We start from the raw sequence: 16,948 nt of genomic DNA on the forward strand, positions 1-16,948 counted from the left end.
GACGAGGATGCCTCGTACGAGGAGAGACCGGTTCGGGTCTTGGATAGGCGGGATCAAGTCTTGAGAGGCAAGACCATTCCCTTGGTAAACGTTTTGTGGAAGCATCACAGAGTGGAAGAAGCCACTTGGGAACGTGAGTTGGAGGTCCGTGAGAAATATCCGGACTTGTTTGTTAATGTGTAATCATGTATTGGTAATTTTGTAATATTAATGAACTTTGAGAGCATGGAAAATGTCTTAAGTTGTAAAACATTGTATATGTTTTGATTTATGGAAGTATTATGGAACTTGCCTTGAAATAGAAGTTTATTTTAACATTGCATATATTAATTCTGTTTTAGAAATGCAAATATAATGTTGGCATTGAATGTGTTTTGTGATGCATGTTGATAATGCATGTTGGAGATTATGTTGTCATTTGCCTCTGGGATAGAGAGGGAATGACCGGTGATGGGTTAGGTTTGGGATGTTGGTTGGTAATGTTTTTGAGAATTGAGGAAAACTTGTTTTTAAAAACTTGTACCTAATTTCGGGGACGAAATTCTTTAAAGAGGGAGGTTATAGCAATCCCGGTTTTCCCTTCCTTTGTTTATTGTATTCCGGACTTGGTTCCGTGGTTATGTCGTTGTCTTATTCCCATTTTCATCTTTTACTCTTTGTATTTGCGTCTTGGGTTATGTTAGACAGGTTTGAAACAGGTTGGCTGTGTTTAGAAACCTAGAGTTGATGCCCAGATTTTGGCCTTCACGCTCGAGTGGGCCCTTTATTTTTGTTTCTCCGCTCGAGCGGGCGTTTTGACGCTCGAGCGTGGTTTTTCATCTCTCAGCATTTTTGCTCTGCAGGTCGTTGTACGCTCGAGCATGAGTTTTGACGCTCGAGCGGGCCCTTTGATTTTGTTCCTCCGCTCAAGCGGGGACCTTGGTCTGTAAAATTTCTGGAAGTGTGCATCCGGCGCTCGAGCGGCGCTTTTGACGCTCGAGCGTGAGTCTGTGTCTGACGCTCGAGCGGGGAGTTTCACGCTCGAGCGGGGCGACGTGTATATCAGTCCGAAATTTGACTTTTTGGATCACTTTTTCAACTCCTTTTCTCTCTCTTACTTTTCAAAACCTCCATTGGAGAGCACCTCACTCTAAAATTCCAACTTCTCTCTAGGATTTGATCTAGTAGGAGTGTTCTTCTACCCTTGGGCCTTAGTAAAAAGTGTTGATATCGTTGTAGGCTACATTTTGACCCGAAAATCTTGGGATTTGGAGCATCTCGAAATTCTTCATCTTCTCCCTTTGAGCTCCAAATTTGAGGTAGGGATAACTACTCATTTTTATGAGCTCTAACCTAAATGTTGAGCTTTTTGTATAAATGGTTTGATTTGAGAAGTTAGGGTTTGAGATGTGTTATATTGGAAATAGGGGTTTGTTCTTTTGATTCAAACATATGTGTTTTGGGTCTAAGAAGGAGGTTATTGATGTTGTTGATAATATTTAGACCTTTGGGTCAATATTGAGGAAAGGGAGAAAATGCCATGTTTGGGTATATTTGGGTCATTAGTGTAATTAATGACATTTATTATTGGAATATGAAATTGGGTGGAAATACTGAAATTGGCTCATTATGAGGTAGAATGGTGGAGTTGGATTCATTAATCACTCACCTTTGAAAATGTTGATAATTTATCTGTCGGTGCGTTTATTATCTGTTTAGAAATAACTGCTTTGGGCTATCGGTGGAGGATAGTCTTGATTGTTATAGACACTGCATGATGATTAGGTGAATTAAAACTAATCAATTTGAGTATGTCATTGAGTATGATGGTTGGAACAATACAGCGAATATGTGTATTGATAGGTCATTGTATATGATGTGTATTTGAATACATGGGTGCCAAATCCCGCGGATGAAATTTCCATAAAATGGCAATTCGAAAATAACTATACATGGGTGCCAAGTCCCGCGGATGAAATTTCCGTAAAATGGCAATTCGAAAATAATTATACATGGGTGCCGAGTCCCGTGGATGAAATTTCCGTAAAATGGCCACAAGAAAATAATTATACATGGGTGCCGAATCCCATGGACGCAATTTTCGTAAAATGGTAGTTTGAAATATGGATGGCTTGAAATGTAGTCTCATTTAAGTTGTTTGGCCAGGTTCTGAGCCGTGCTTATAAGTTGAGAATTGGATAAGTAAAGGATTATGGAACTGGATTGTACCGTATGTTGGTTTTTATCAGTTAAACGTTTATCAAGTGCTAATATTTTAGTTATTGTTCATATTATGTTTAGCATATCTCTACTGGGCATTGGCTCACCCTATATGGGACATCATTTTCAGGTACAGGTGTTATGTCACCTCCAAGGACGTAGCTTGGGAGGCTTGAGGCTGTCAGACTCCTTTTTGTTGTTTTTGTTGTATTACATGTATATCAAGCCAAGGTCTTATTTTGTGCAGAGTTAGTACTCACCTTTTTGTAACCAAGTGCTGTCTTGGAAAGTGGCAAGCCTATAAGGCATTTACTTTTGTTGTCAACATGTAATACCTTTTGTAAGAATACTCTGATGATTGTAATATGAAATCTCTTTTATTTATCGTGAAGATATGTTATGATGGGTTTATTTTTTAGGGCATTACAAAATTTATAGAAAACACAAATAAATATACTAAGTGAATGAAGATACAATTTTGAAGGATCTCAAAGGATTTCTCGATTATGCCTACGTTACTCACGCTGGTGGCTCCGTCATTGAAGTTCACCTTCCATTTTCTGTTCATTCTGAAAAGAAATCATCGAGGTTGATTTCATGTTCATGAACGCACTACTTTTTCCACTAATGGAACATCAAATCCTCACTGTCTCTTGAATTGATAAAAATCATTGGCTTGCTCTCTCTAGCTTTCTCTCTCATCTTCTCTTGTTTTCAATTTGAACATTCTCAGTTTATAATATTCTCATTTTTAATCATGAAAAAAATTGAAAAATTTCTTAAAACTGACAATATTTTTAGAAAAAAAATTGAGAAATTTATTAGTTTTTATAAACTGAAATTATTCTCTGTTTTGAAATTGAGAACATTCTCAGTTTATAATATTCTCAATTTTAATCATGAAAAAAAATTGAGAAATTTTTCAAAAATATCTAGTAAAATTGAGAAAATTTTCAATTATTTTCAATATTAAAACTAAGAATATTATTATTTTTTCAATTTTAAATTGATAATATTCTCAATTTTAAAATTATAAAACTAAACACACTGATGATTCAAATAAATTAACAAACAAATAAACTGACTTTTCTTTTTCAAAATAGGCCATTATCAAATTTTGAGGCCACATATATCTCCAACTCAGTTTTGAGAAATTTCTTAATTTCTCCATGATTAATTGGAAGCCGACAAATCAGAATTAAAATGAAGAAGTTTTCATATACTTATAATATTCTATCTCTCTCTCTCTCTCTTCCCTAAATTCTTTTGTGTGTTCATTTAAAGAGCACACCAAATGAAGAATCAAAGCTCGTGATTGATTGAGATGTTCTGCAACTCCTGTTGACTCTGCGAAAGCGACGACGATCTCCGACCTCCATTGGACTCGTGCTTCTACCGCCTTTGTTGAACCTCGAAAGCTTCACAATCGGGACAGCAACAGGGACAACTGGTACGCATTCGAAAACAGAAACGATTGAAGAGGTGCGAATGGAGATAGAATTGATGTCCAGTGGATCGACCTTGGGGACCTGGTAGGGCACAGAAGGGTTGTTGTACTCAATCGCGCGATGGAGTAATCGAGCTGTTCTTCGTTACGCAATGGAGCTCCGACAGGTAACATCTTCCTCGGAACTTCTTCCCACCTCTTCGCGTGTTCTCAGCTAAGAGAGAGAGAGAGAGAGAGAGAGAGTGAATGACGTATAGCAATGGATGTTTGGCAGCTATGGAGGAGGTCTTGGAAGGGTAAATTAGTCTATTAAAAATTAATGGGACTTGAAGGAGCAATTAATTTTATCTAGGATTTAATGGATTATAAGTTCACAAAATGGAACTTGTATGTAAATGCCCATTTTTTTTATTTGCTACTAGAAAACATAGACACTAATAAAAATATTAACTAAAATTATACAATTCAAATAAAAAAATAATATTCAAACACACAAATATTAAAAAAAAAAATCGTTCAAAAAAGAATTAATCACATAGTATATTTCAACTTTATAACTAGTTAAAAAAATAATAAAAATTAATCACAAAAAAGGAAGAAGAAGGATTCACATAATATATTTAAACTTTAAAAATATTTGAGTAGAGTGCAAGTCTAATTTGGGTGGAGTGCAAGTCCACTCTGTGTGGGATACAAGTTTAGTCTATGTGGAGTGCAAGTCGAATTTGTTTGGAGTTGCAAGTCTAGTCCATGCGGGATGCAAGTCCAATCTATGAATTAATATTTGTATGGTTTGAATATATGTATTTTTTTTTATTTGTACGATTTCTATTAATATTTATATTGATGGAATATTATTTATTATTATTTTTATTAATATTTGTATAATATTAAATCAAACCTCATATAATAAAAATAGCTGAAATATGAAATGTTTACAAATATTAATTTTTGTAAATATTTTTATTAAACTAATTATTTCAACTTTTAAACTTCAACCAAAAATCAGTTACAAAAATTAACTTTTATATTATATTTCAACTTTAAAAGTGGTTACAAACATTTTATATTATTTATTAATATTTTATAATATTAAATCAAACCCCATACGACAAAAGGTAATAATAAATAATATTACACTCATGCAAATATTAATTTAAATCATACAAATAAAAAAAAAAAACATATACTCAAGCCATACAAATATCAATTTATAGATTGGGTTACACTCGACATAGACTAGACTTGCACACCCACACATATTTAACTTGCACCCTACATAGACTTGGCTTGCACCATTCACGTACTAAACTTGCACCCCACCCAAATTGGACTTACACTAAGGCATAGATTAAACTTGCATCCTGATCAAATATTTTTAATGCAAAAATTTATTATGTGAACTCTTCTCTTTTTTTTTTGTGATTAATTTTTTTAAAAAACTATTTATAAAGTTGAAATTTACTATGCGATTAATTTTATTGAACTAATTTTTTAACTATTTTTAAAGTTGAAATATAAAATATTTGGTGGAATTTTTAAAATTTGTCTTTTATTTTTTTATCTAAAAAATTTAAAGTAGTTTGGCAAAAAAAATCATTTTCATATTATTCTATCTTTTTTTAACGAAAATAATGTTTTAATATTTGTGTGTTTGAATGTTATTTTTTATTTGAGTTAATATTTTTATTAGTGTCTACGTTTTATCTTAGCAAATAAATTTTTTTTTTCTATTTAAAAAATATGAATTATTTTTATTAAATCAAATCATAATATTTAAATAAATAATATTTTTTACAGTAAAAAAATGAGATATTATTTTTTAAATTAAAATGAGATAGGGTATGCGTGTATGAATGTGGGTGTGTATGTAGGTGAGTGTATCAGGTGAGAGAGAGTGTGACGTGAGGAGAGGAAAAAGAGGAAAAAATCCTTCTTTAGTTTGTGTTTCTCAAAAAAATTTAGGAAAAATTCTCTATAAATAAATTTTTAAAAGTACTCAAACCAAATAAATTTTTCAAAATTTTCTTTCCAAAACTTGTTTGGTTTACAAGTTTTCCAAACAAATCTCTCTCTCATACACATCAAATCAATCACTTTTTTCGAAACTCTCTCTCAAAATAATTTTTCAAAGTATCTTTTGAAAAAAATCAAACCAAACAAATTTTCATATTTTTTATCTCAAAACATGTTTCTCAAATACAAACCAAACAAGCCCATTGGTAAATGTTTTTACACTTTGTCACTGCTGATGTAATTTTAAAACCCTCATTTGGCATCCAAAGTTGAGAACCTACCAGATTAAAATAGTATAAAATAAAATAAAAAATTAAAAAATTAATAAGATAAAATGTTACATTCAAATTATAATTATTTTATTTTTTCTCTCACAAAAATTTAAAAAACTAAAAAAAACACATTTCAAACAAAACTTTTTAAGTAGATAGACTAATAAGCCTCATATTTTGAATTTGTAATCTATATAGTCTCATTTTTTTTCTTGTGATCAATTTAGTCCTTTTGGATATGTAATGACTCATTTGCTCGCCATATTGGAGTGCCACATTTGGAGAAAAAAAATTAAAGAATTTAGTGTCACATCATACCCGCCACGTTAGAGTGTCACATTTAGAAAAAGTACACTAGTAAAAAGTTTTGAATTTTTTTAGAGCGTCACATCATACCCGTTACATTGGAGTGTCATATGTCACGTTTAGGAAAAGTACATTAAGAAATTTTTTATTTATTTATTTTTAGAGTGTCGCATTATATACGTCATGTTGTCACATTTGAGAAAAGTATAATAAGAAATTTTTATTTTTTTGAAGTGTCACATCATATTCGCCACATTGTCACATTTGAGAAAAATACACTAAGGAGTTTTTAACTTTTTTTAGAGCATTATATCATACCCGTCACATGTTGTCACGTTTGAGAAAAATACACTAAGAAATTTTTAATTTTTTTTAAAGTGCCATATCATACCCATCACGTTGTCACGTTTAGAAAAAGTACACTAAGTAGTTTTATTTTTTTTAGAGTGTCACACCATACCCATCATGTTGTCATGTTTAAGAAAAGTACAACAAATAATTTTTATTTTTTTTGAAGTGTCACAGCATATCTGTTGCGTTGTCATATTTAAAAAAAATACAGTAACGAATTTTTAATTTTTTTGAACTGTTACATCGTTGAAGTGTCACATTCATATTTGTCACATTAGAGTACCACATCATACCTCTCACATGAATAAAAATGTATAGTTGTCCAGGGAAATACTATCAAAATAAAAAATAGGACCATACAGAAAGAAACTCTCTACTAATAAGACTTAACAGATCAATAAAAAAATTTAGAACTAATTGAAGTACTTGTTTGTGAGATAAAATTTATTGATAAATATCTTAACTTTTTAATTCTAAATTAAGGTCAAGTTTGGCAACTCAAAAATAATCCATCTTTTTATCTTTTTATTTTTTTTTTCATCACATCACCTCTCTACTTTTTTGTACATTTTTTTTATAAAAAGATAAAAAATATACTTATTTAAGTCATTTCAAATAAATTACTAAAAAAAATTAAAAAATTAAAAAAAATTCAATTCACATCTCAAATGAACCCAAAATATTGTCCATTCATTTGTGCTGTTCTTTTTCAGTCTCTCTGTTCCGTAATTGTCCTCTGAAGAAATAAAGACGGTGGTACTTTCCAAGGAAATATACTTGTACAATTTGTTGCTCCATTTAGACTAGTGCCGAAATGAGATTAATCATGCACGTTGAACCTTTGAATGTGGTCTTCGTCCTGTGATGTGCATTGTCCGCTTTCCAAGGAAAAAACAAAAATAAAAATAAAGGTAATGTTTAATGGAATTTTAAGAATATAATTTAAGAATAGATGTATATTTTGAATTTATAAATTTTGAAATTATAATTTAAGTATAGAAAATTTATTTAGTTATAAGTTTTGAATTGAGTTTTGAGTTAAGTATTGAATTGAGTTTTGAATGTTTGATGTGATATGTGAAATAAATAACTTGTTTGATTATAAATTTTGAAAAGAATTTTCAAAACTTAAAACTGCCTATTATTAGCATATCTAGAGATATGCCTCACTTCACAACTACAACAATATTACATATATAGAATTTTTACTCAAAATTTTATTTAAAAACATTCAATGTGACACATTTTTTTTATTATAAATAAATCATATAATCCACCAATTAAATTTTAACTACATATTTATATTTCTTGATCCAAGTTCTGAATTAATAGAGGTCATGGTTTGGTTTCCAAAACTTGTTTTAGAATTTTTTTTTTTTAAAAAAAAATCTAAAAATTAGTTTAGTGAAAAAAATGAAAACAATCAAAAAGCACTTATTATTTTTATATGGCTTTATTTTTTTTTGAGGGATTTTTTTTTAAAGGGTTAATTACACTTTTCACCGATATAGTTTGACTCAAATTTGACTTTAATTCCAATAATTTTAATTTGAATAATTTAGTCCCTACACTTTAAAGTTTCGCTTCAATTTGATACTTCCATCAAAAATTTTATTAATTTTGTCGACGTGTATGTCTTCGAAAATTGACAAATATTCCAAAATTGTTAATATTAAACATTCAATTTAATGATTCATTTGCTCGCCACATTAGAATGTCACATTTGAAAAAAAAAAAAAAAAAAAAAAAAAAAAACTAAATGATTTTAGTGTCACATCATACCTACCATGTTAGAGTGTCACAATTGGAAAAAGTGCACTAGTAAAGAATTTTTAATTTTTTTGGAATATCATATTATATCCGCCACATTAGAATGTTACATGTCACGTTTAGGAAAAGTACACTAAGGGTTTTTTTTCTTCTTCTTTTTTTTAGTGTTACATTATATCTGTCACGTTGTCACGTTTGAGAAAAGTACACTAATAAATTTTTATTTTTTTGAAGTGTCACATCATATCCGCCACATTGTCACATTTGAGAAAAGTACACTAAGGAGTTTTTATTTTTTTTAGAGTGTTATATCATATTCGCCACGTTGTCACGTTTGAGAAAAGTACACTAAGGAGGTTTTAATTTTTTTTAGTGCCATATCATACTGCCACACGTTGTCACATTTGAGAAAAGTACATTAAGAAGTTTTTATTTTGTTTTAAAATGTCACATCATACCCGTCACGTTATCACGTTTGAAAAAAATACATTAAAAAGTTTTTATTTTTTTTACAATGTCACATCATACCTGCCACGTTTTCAAGTGTCACATCATAAGATTTTTTTTTTAAAATGTCACATTACGTTTGAAGTATTCTATCATACCCGCAATATTGTCATGCTTGAGAAAATTACACTAAGAAATTTTTATTTTTTTGAAGTGTTATATCATATCCGCCACATTGTCGCATTTGAGAAAAGTACACTAAAAAACTTTTTTTTTTTTTAGTGTTACATCATACCTGCCATGTTGTCACGTTTAAGAAAAGTACACTAAGAATGTCATTTCATACCCACTACACGTTGTCAGGTTTGAGAAAAGTACATTAGGGAGTTTTTATTTTGTTTTAAAGTGTCACATCATACTTGTCACGTTGTCACATTTGAAAAATGCACACTAACGAGTTTTTATTTATTTTTAGAGTGTCACATCATACCCGTCACATTAGAGTGTCACATCAAACTCGCTACATTGTCTCATTTAAAAAAAATACACTAAAGAGTTTTAATTTTTTTAGACTGTCACATCGTTGAACTGTCATATTCAAACTTGCCACATTGGAATACTACATCATTTTCTCACATTAATAAAAAGGTACAGTTGTTCACCAAAATATTATCAAAATAAAAAATAGGACTATACGAAAAGAAACTCTTCATTAATAATACTTAACAGATCAATAGAAAAAACTTAAGACTAATTGAAGTACTTGTTTATAAGACAAAATTTATTGATAAATATCCAAACTTTTTAACTCTAAATTAAAAAACAACTTAAAAATTCAAAAAATTAAAAAAATCAATTCACTTCTCAAACCAAACCAAACCAAGCCAAAATATTGTCCAATGATTTGTGATATTTTTTTTCAGTTTCTCTGTTAAGTAATTGTTTTTTGAACAAATAAAGACAGTCAGTATATTTGGTTTGAATTTTCAGGATTAAATTTTTTGAAAATTAAGTTTTTTATTTTTCGTGTTTTTTTGTTTTTAGTGAATATTTTTAAAATTTTAAGTATTTTTTTTACTTTTTTAGATGCACCTTATTTAGATGTATCTAAAAAGTAAAAAAATTGTGAAAAAATATTTTACAAAATTAATAAACACATAAAAATTATACTGAATTCTTGTATTTTTTTTTTTGTATTTTTGGTATTTAGTGATTTTTTTTTAAAAAAAATTTCAAATTTTTTACTTTTTAAGTATATATATGTTAGGTATGTCTAAAAATTAAAAAAATTATTTAAAATATTAAAAAAAATTAATAAAAATAAAAAAATATGAAAAATAAGAAAATAAAAATTTTTAAAAATTGTTTTTAGAAAAACGATACCAAACAAGCTTACTTGAAGAAATAAAGACAGTGGTACTTTCCAAGGAAATGTACTATGTATAATTCGTTGCACCATTCAGACTAGTGCCGAAATGAGATTATCATGTACAATTCGTTGCACCATTCAACCTTTGAATGTGGCCTTCGTCGTGTGATGTGCATTGTCCTCTTCCCAAGGAAAAAATAAAAATAAAGGTAATGTTTTAGTAGAATTTTAAGAATATGAATAGAATTATATTTTAAATTTGTGAGTTTTAAAATTATAATTTAAGTGAAAAATATTTATTTGGTTATGAGTTTTGAATTGAATTTTAAGTTGAGTTTTGAATGTTTGATGTGACATGTAATTAAAAAATTTGTTTAGTTACGAGTTTTAAAAAGAGTTTTCAAAACTTAATTTAAAAAGTTATAACTCATAACCAAACACACAATTCACTACAAGAAAAAACACATTTGGTGACTAAATTTTTAGTCGCCAAAAGTCAATTTTTAGTTTCCAAAAGTTGGTTTTTAAGTTTCCCCGACTAAATTTTTTAGTCGCCGGTTTGGTCGCTGGAAAACGGTCGCAAAAGGTATTGGCGACTAAAAAACTTTTAGTCGCCAATAGTCAATTATATTTTTTTAAATTATACATTTACCGACTATTTTTTTAGTCGCCAATACTCAAGCTTTTGGCGACCAAATACTTTAGTTGCCAAAAGCTTATTTGTGAAAAAAAAAAAAATTACCCCTCTGCTCTTCTGAAGTTTCGAACCATGAACCTCTCATACCATAAACTTTAGACAACACACTCTTTCCACTACGCCTCCATAACACCATGAAATTATTTATGTAACATATATTATTTGTATACTACATAAACCCGTATTAATATAAAAGTATATATATAAACATAATTATTTTTTATTAAACATAATTTATTTAAAAAATAAATTATTTAGTAGAAAAAAAAAAAGACCACTTTTGGGGACTAAACATAATTTTTGTCACCAATTCTATACTTTTGGCTACTAATTATTTTTTCGTAAAACATGATTATGCGGCAAAAAACTTGGGTTCCGATCTATGCTCTGGCTCACCATTGAATGCCTTGCTTTTTCGTAAAACATGATTATGCGGCAAAAAACGACGATGTCCCGTGTAACAAGTTTTCTTCCAATGATGCAAGTATTGGTGAGATGCATCCTCATTACATGAAGGGCAAGCCAATTTCCCTTTGGTGCTCCAACCGGATAAGTTACCATATGCAGGGAAATCGTTGATGGTCCATAACAATGCGGCACGTAATTGAAAACTTTGGCCATTTGATGCATCGTATGTTTCTACCCCTACCTTCCATAACTCCTTTAACTCATCTATCAATGGCCATAAAAACACATCAAAGTCAAACCCGGGAGCCCTACGCCCAGGAATAAGCAAAGGCATCATAAAAAATGGATCCTTCATACATTTCCATGGTGGTAAATTGTATGGGACAAGAAAAACCGGCCATATGCTATATGAGTTACTCATGTTTCCAAACGGGTTAAAACCATCGCTAGCTAGTCCGAGCCTAAAGTTACGCGGATCTTTGGCGAAAGACTCATGCTTTTTGTCAAAGTCTTTCCATGCTTCAGAATCAGCCGGATGACGCAACACATTTTCCTCCTCTATACGTTTATCCTTGTGCCACTTCATATCAATAGCCGTCTTCCTGGATATGAATAGCCTTTGTAGCCGTGGTTTTAAAGGAAAGTATCGCAGAACCTTGTGAGGGATCTTTTTACCTTTTCCTTTACCTTTACGAACCTTGTATCTTGGCGCTTTACAAGTAGGACACTCATCTTCATTTTCATACTCTTTCCAAAAAAGTACGCAATCGTTCTTGCATACATGTATTTTTTGATAGTCGAGGCCCAAATCTCGAATTATTTGTTTAGCCTCATTGTAAGAGCATGGAAGGGTTTCACCAATGGGAAGTGCCTCCTTCAACAATTCCAACAACATCGTGAGTGATTTGTTGCTCCATCTATTAAATATCTTTAGATGTAGCAATTTAACCATGAATGATAGTTTCGAGAATCGTTGGCAATCCGGATACAAATCTTGCTCCGCATCCCTCATTAATCTTGCAAATTTATTTGTTTCTCCACCACAACTACTTGGTAAGTCAGGATTACGACTACTAGATGCTTCTCCCACATAACCAAATGTGGTTGTTCCACTTCGTATGTCATGAATAACTTCTCGCACCTCGGTATTGGGACTATTTGACTTCTCTGTCACATTGGCAAGATATTCGTCATTTTCATTTTGTGAGTCATCATTATCATTCAACTCAAAACCTTCCCCATGATACACCCACCTAGTGTAACTCGTGACCACCCCATATGCATACAAATGAATTTCAACTTCCTCTATGGTTTTTTGAATATGGTTGTTGCATCTATAACATGGATACCAAATCTTATCTGTCTCTGGTTTCATATGATCACGAGCAAACAAGATAAATTCCCTCACCCCATCAATGTACTGAGGTGATCTTCTATTATGAAGTTGCATCCAACTCCTATCCATGGTGCAAAAGAACTAAAGAAGAAAGAGAAAAAAAAAAAGAAAAAGAAGAAGGTAAAAGCTTAAAAAATAGGAAACATAATGCTACAATTTTCGACTCTAATAGCACAAGCGAATCAAAATAAATTTAACAATGCAATCAATCGAATTGGCATCTACATTTCCAAATAACACAAATATAATAAAATCAAACAAATCAGGATTAGATCAGACCATATCATCAAAGCAAAAGAAACATCAAATTAAAGAGGCCTGCAAAAAGTCATTAACACTTTTGCAACCAAATAGCTTCGTTTTAAAAATAAAATAATATGATAAAGTATTTCTTTTTTTAAAGTCCTTTATTTTGTCCTTAAAAATATAGGTTTTATAGACAAAAAATTTTTGTTCCTAAAATTTTGTCTTTAAAACCATGGTTTCATAGATTAGGTGCTTCAAAGATTAGAAGAGACCAAACGAGAAACTTGTTAACCCTGAAAATCAACTGATTTAATGGCTAAAATCTTGAAACTAAGGTAAAAGAAAAGCATAAGACAGTACCCAAAAATAAACTTAGGGTTTCAGTTGAGTGCAATAATAACTAATAACCAAGCCAAGGCAAGTGGGTTGCCTCAGACCAGAAATAGATTTTGTCTTGTTATCAAATATATTCATATCACTCAATATGCATAAAACATATTTTGTCTTGTGCTCTCTAACAGCTGCCTTTCACCTTAAACTTGGTCCTAAGCGTGTGATATATTAAACTGCGTAATTTTATATGCTATATTCTGTTTTCATTCCACTTATTTCTGTTGACACTTCAAGTACATTTGAGCTCTGGACCTAATTCAGATACATCATTCAATTTAAGTAATGGATTTGTCTAATTGAGGCCTACAAAATTTCGGATTTTGTTACCTTAGACAGCAGGAAATATTGAGTTCTTTGCAATGCTTTGCCAATGAATTGACACTTCTGTGTAGGACTCTATGGTTGTACATCTATGTGAAACTTATATGATTTCTAAAAAGTTTGAAGTAACTCATTGTAAAGTTATAAACTTACATTATCGCGTGTCCTTGCTGTAATCTGATTCTATCTTTTTCAATAGAAAATTGCTAAACATTGAAGTATATTTTTACTTATTTATTTGTCACTCCAAAACTATCATTGTCAAGTTATTGGCGAGTATATAACCCAAGACAAATGCATTGTTATATATCTTTGTTTATTGTTCTTTTCAGCTATTAATGTATCTTCTTGGCACTTGATTTGCAGAGATTATGATGTTTCAAAGCAAATTCGAGCAGGATAAAAAAAACAATTATAAAAAATTGACTTCAAATTTTACATCCATATGTCACACATTGAACTAGAGAGATCTCCATTCACGTTAATTCCAACAAACCATGTAATGGAGAGAATCTAAATTTGCAAATAGAAACCCCAAGATACTTTCCACTCAAATCTCAGAATGTTAAAAGCATCCAAGCGGCTGCTGTTACATCAAATCGATTATACAGATACATACATGATAATCGATTATCATATTCATTTTCATTTTCTAACTCCCATTCATAAGTCGATTATAATATATATGATAGGCGATTCATAAATATGATAGTCGATTATCAAATAAGTTGATAATATATGGTACCTGATCGGAATCGCTACCGGAGATACGCCGGGAAATCGGAGAATCAAGGAGAGATGAGGCGGCAACGGAGCGATCCAGCCCTGGACAGAGATGCTTTGAGACAATGATGAACCACAGATCAGAAGCAATCAACGAGATCGTTGAGAAGAACTAGTGAATTCATATATCGAATCCGTAGAAAAGAGATGCATGAAAAGAAATTAGGGATTTGATAGAGAGAGAAAGAGGGAGAGAGAGAGAGAGAGTGATGAAACCTTTTTTTTCATTTTGTTCCCGACTATATGAGTTCAAAAATTGATATATAAAATACAATAATATATTATTTGGGTTTATTAGGGACCAATTAAAATTGTAGGAATATGATTTGGATTTATTAGAGACCAACTAAAATTGTAGAGAAAAGTGATTGATCCTTTTTCAACTAAACAAATTTGTCTAGAAAATGTAAAAATATGATTAAATATATTTTTTAAAAAATTCTTTCATTTTGTCCTTAAAAGTATAATTTTTACAAACAAATTATTTTTGTCTCTAAAAATTTGTCTTTAAAACCTTAATTTCTTGTAGTGTTTAGTCATTAAAAAATAAATTTCCCGCGCTAAAATTACCACTTTTGGCGTCTAAACTTAATTTTAGTCGCCAAAAAGCTCACTTTTGGCTACTAAACATGTTCTTAGTAGCCGAAAAGCTCAATTTAGGCTACTAATTTTTTTTTAGTCGCCAAAGGGCCTTACTTTTGGCTTCTAAAATGTTTGTAGTCGCCAAAAAGGTCACTTTTGGCTACTAAACATGTTTTTAGTAGCCGAAAAGCTCACTTTAGGCTACTAATTTTTTTTTAGTCGCCAAAGGGCCTTACTTTTGGCTACTAAAATGTTTGTAGTCACCAAAAAGCTCAGTTTTGGCTACTAAACATGTTTTTAGTCGCCGAAAAGCTCACTTTAGGCTACTAAATTCTTTTTAGTCGCCAAAGGTCCTTAATTTTGGCTACTAAAATTTTTATAGTCGGTAAAAGCCATATATTGGCGTCCAAATAGATTTTTAGTCGCCAACACCTATACATTTGGCTACTAAATTGTTTTAGTTGCCAAAAGTCTTCACTTTTGGCTACTAATGCTTTTTTAGTCGCCAAAAATGCTACTTTCAGTGACAAAAGGGGATTTTTTAGTCGCCGAAAATGCTTTTTCTTGTGGTGTTCAAAACTCTATTGAAAATTCTATTTAAAACTCATAATCAAATTCTTTTTAACATTCACATAAAAAAAAAATGTCATTTTGGTATAAAAAATAATTTTTATATTTAAAAAACATCAAAAATAAATATAAATTTTTTTTTTCCAAATAACAAGTGGCGATTGACGATTGGCAATTGTCAAAAAAAAAAATTACACTGTTCCGGTCAATTGACCGGACATCCGGAGGACGTCTGGGAGGATGACTGGGTAGACTCAAAATTTAAAAATCCTTTGCTTTTTCAGAATGGAGAACACGAAAGAGAGAGAATACCCAAACGTAAAGGAGAATTACATTTTAAAATATGTGGTGGAATCACATTATGAAAACTCTATCCAAAAATTTTGGAATCACATTCTAAATTTTTAATTCTATCAATTTAAATATTAATTTTTTAATTTATTTTTAATTTAAATAAATAGTTTATTTTCGTTAAGTAAAATCGATGGAAAAAAAAATAATATTTGACCATTAAACACAATATAAATATATATATATATATATATAAAATGTCTAAAATATATTATTTATTGAGTTTAATAACTAAAATAACTATTTTTTCATGGACTGTACTTAATGAAAATAGATTAATGATTTAGATCAAAAACAAATTAAAAAATTAGAGTTTAAATTGATAAAAATTAAGAACTCAAGTTTTATTTTGTTAAAACGTTGAGACCCTAAATTTTTTGTTGTAAATAAATTTATGTTCATAAATGTTTTGTTTAACTTGAAACATCTACATTATGCATAAAAATTTTGTATAATTCTTTTGCTTATATATTAATATTAAAAAAGTACTTAATACAATGTAATAGAACTACAAATTTTTTTTGTTTTTTGTTTTTGTTTTTTTTTTTTTTTTTTGAGGTATGAAGGAGGCCGAAGTCAAGGCTAAGAACAAACTAAACTAGCAGCCCCAATATGCTGCATATCCTACCACAAAACCGAGTTTAGATCATATGGAGCATCCTCAGAAGAATATCCTGAACTTTCGAGCTCAAATCTGCCTACTGTTAGCATATCTAGAGATATGCCTCACTTCACAGCTACAACAATGTTACATATATAGAATTTTTACTCAAAATTTTATTTAAAAACATTCAATGTGACACATTTTTTTTTTAAAATAAATAAATCATATAATCCACCAATTAAATTTTAACTACATATTTATATTTCTTGATCCAAGTTCTGAATTAATAGAGGCCATGGTTTGGTTTCCAAAACTTGTTTCAGAATTTTTTTTTATTTTAAAAATCTAAAAATTAGTTTTGTGAAAAAAATGAAAACAATCAAAAAGCACTTATCATTTTTATATAGCTTTATTTGTTTT

The 16,948-nt window shown here is 30.2% G+C and overlaps 1 protein-coding gene across 1 annotated transcript; it reads right to left on the reverse strand.

Moving 5' to 3' along the window:
- Positions 1–11,226: 11,226 nt before the first annotated feature.
- On the reverse strand, positions 11,227–12,747 carry LOC145800855 (uncharacterized). The gene has a single exon (XM_082890604.1). The coding sequence runs from the start codon at positions 12,745–12,747 to the stop codon at positions 11,227–11,229; it is 1,521 nt and encodes a 506-aa protein (XP_082746730.1).
- Positions 12,748–16,948: the final 4,201 nt, after the last annotated feature.

The sequence above is a fragment of the Camellia sinensis genome, chromosome 10 (genome assembly GCF_055761805.1).
Source record: "Camellia sinensis isolate YWXY chromosome 10, ASM5576180v1, whole genome shotgun sequence".
In the NCBI taxonomy this organism is placed as follows: Eukaryota; Viridiplantae; Streptophyta; class Magnoliopsida; order Ericales; family Theaceae; genus Camellia; species Camellia sinensis.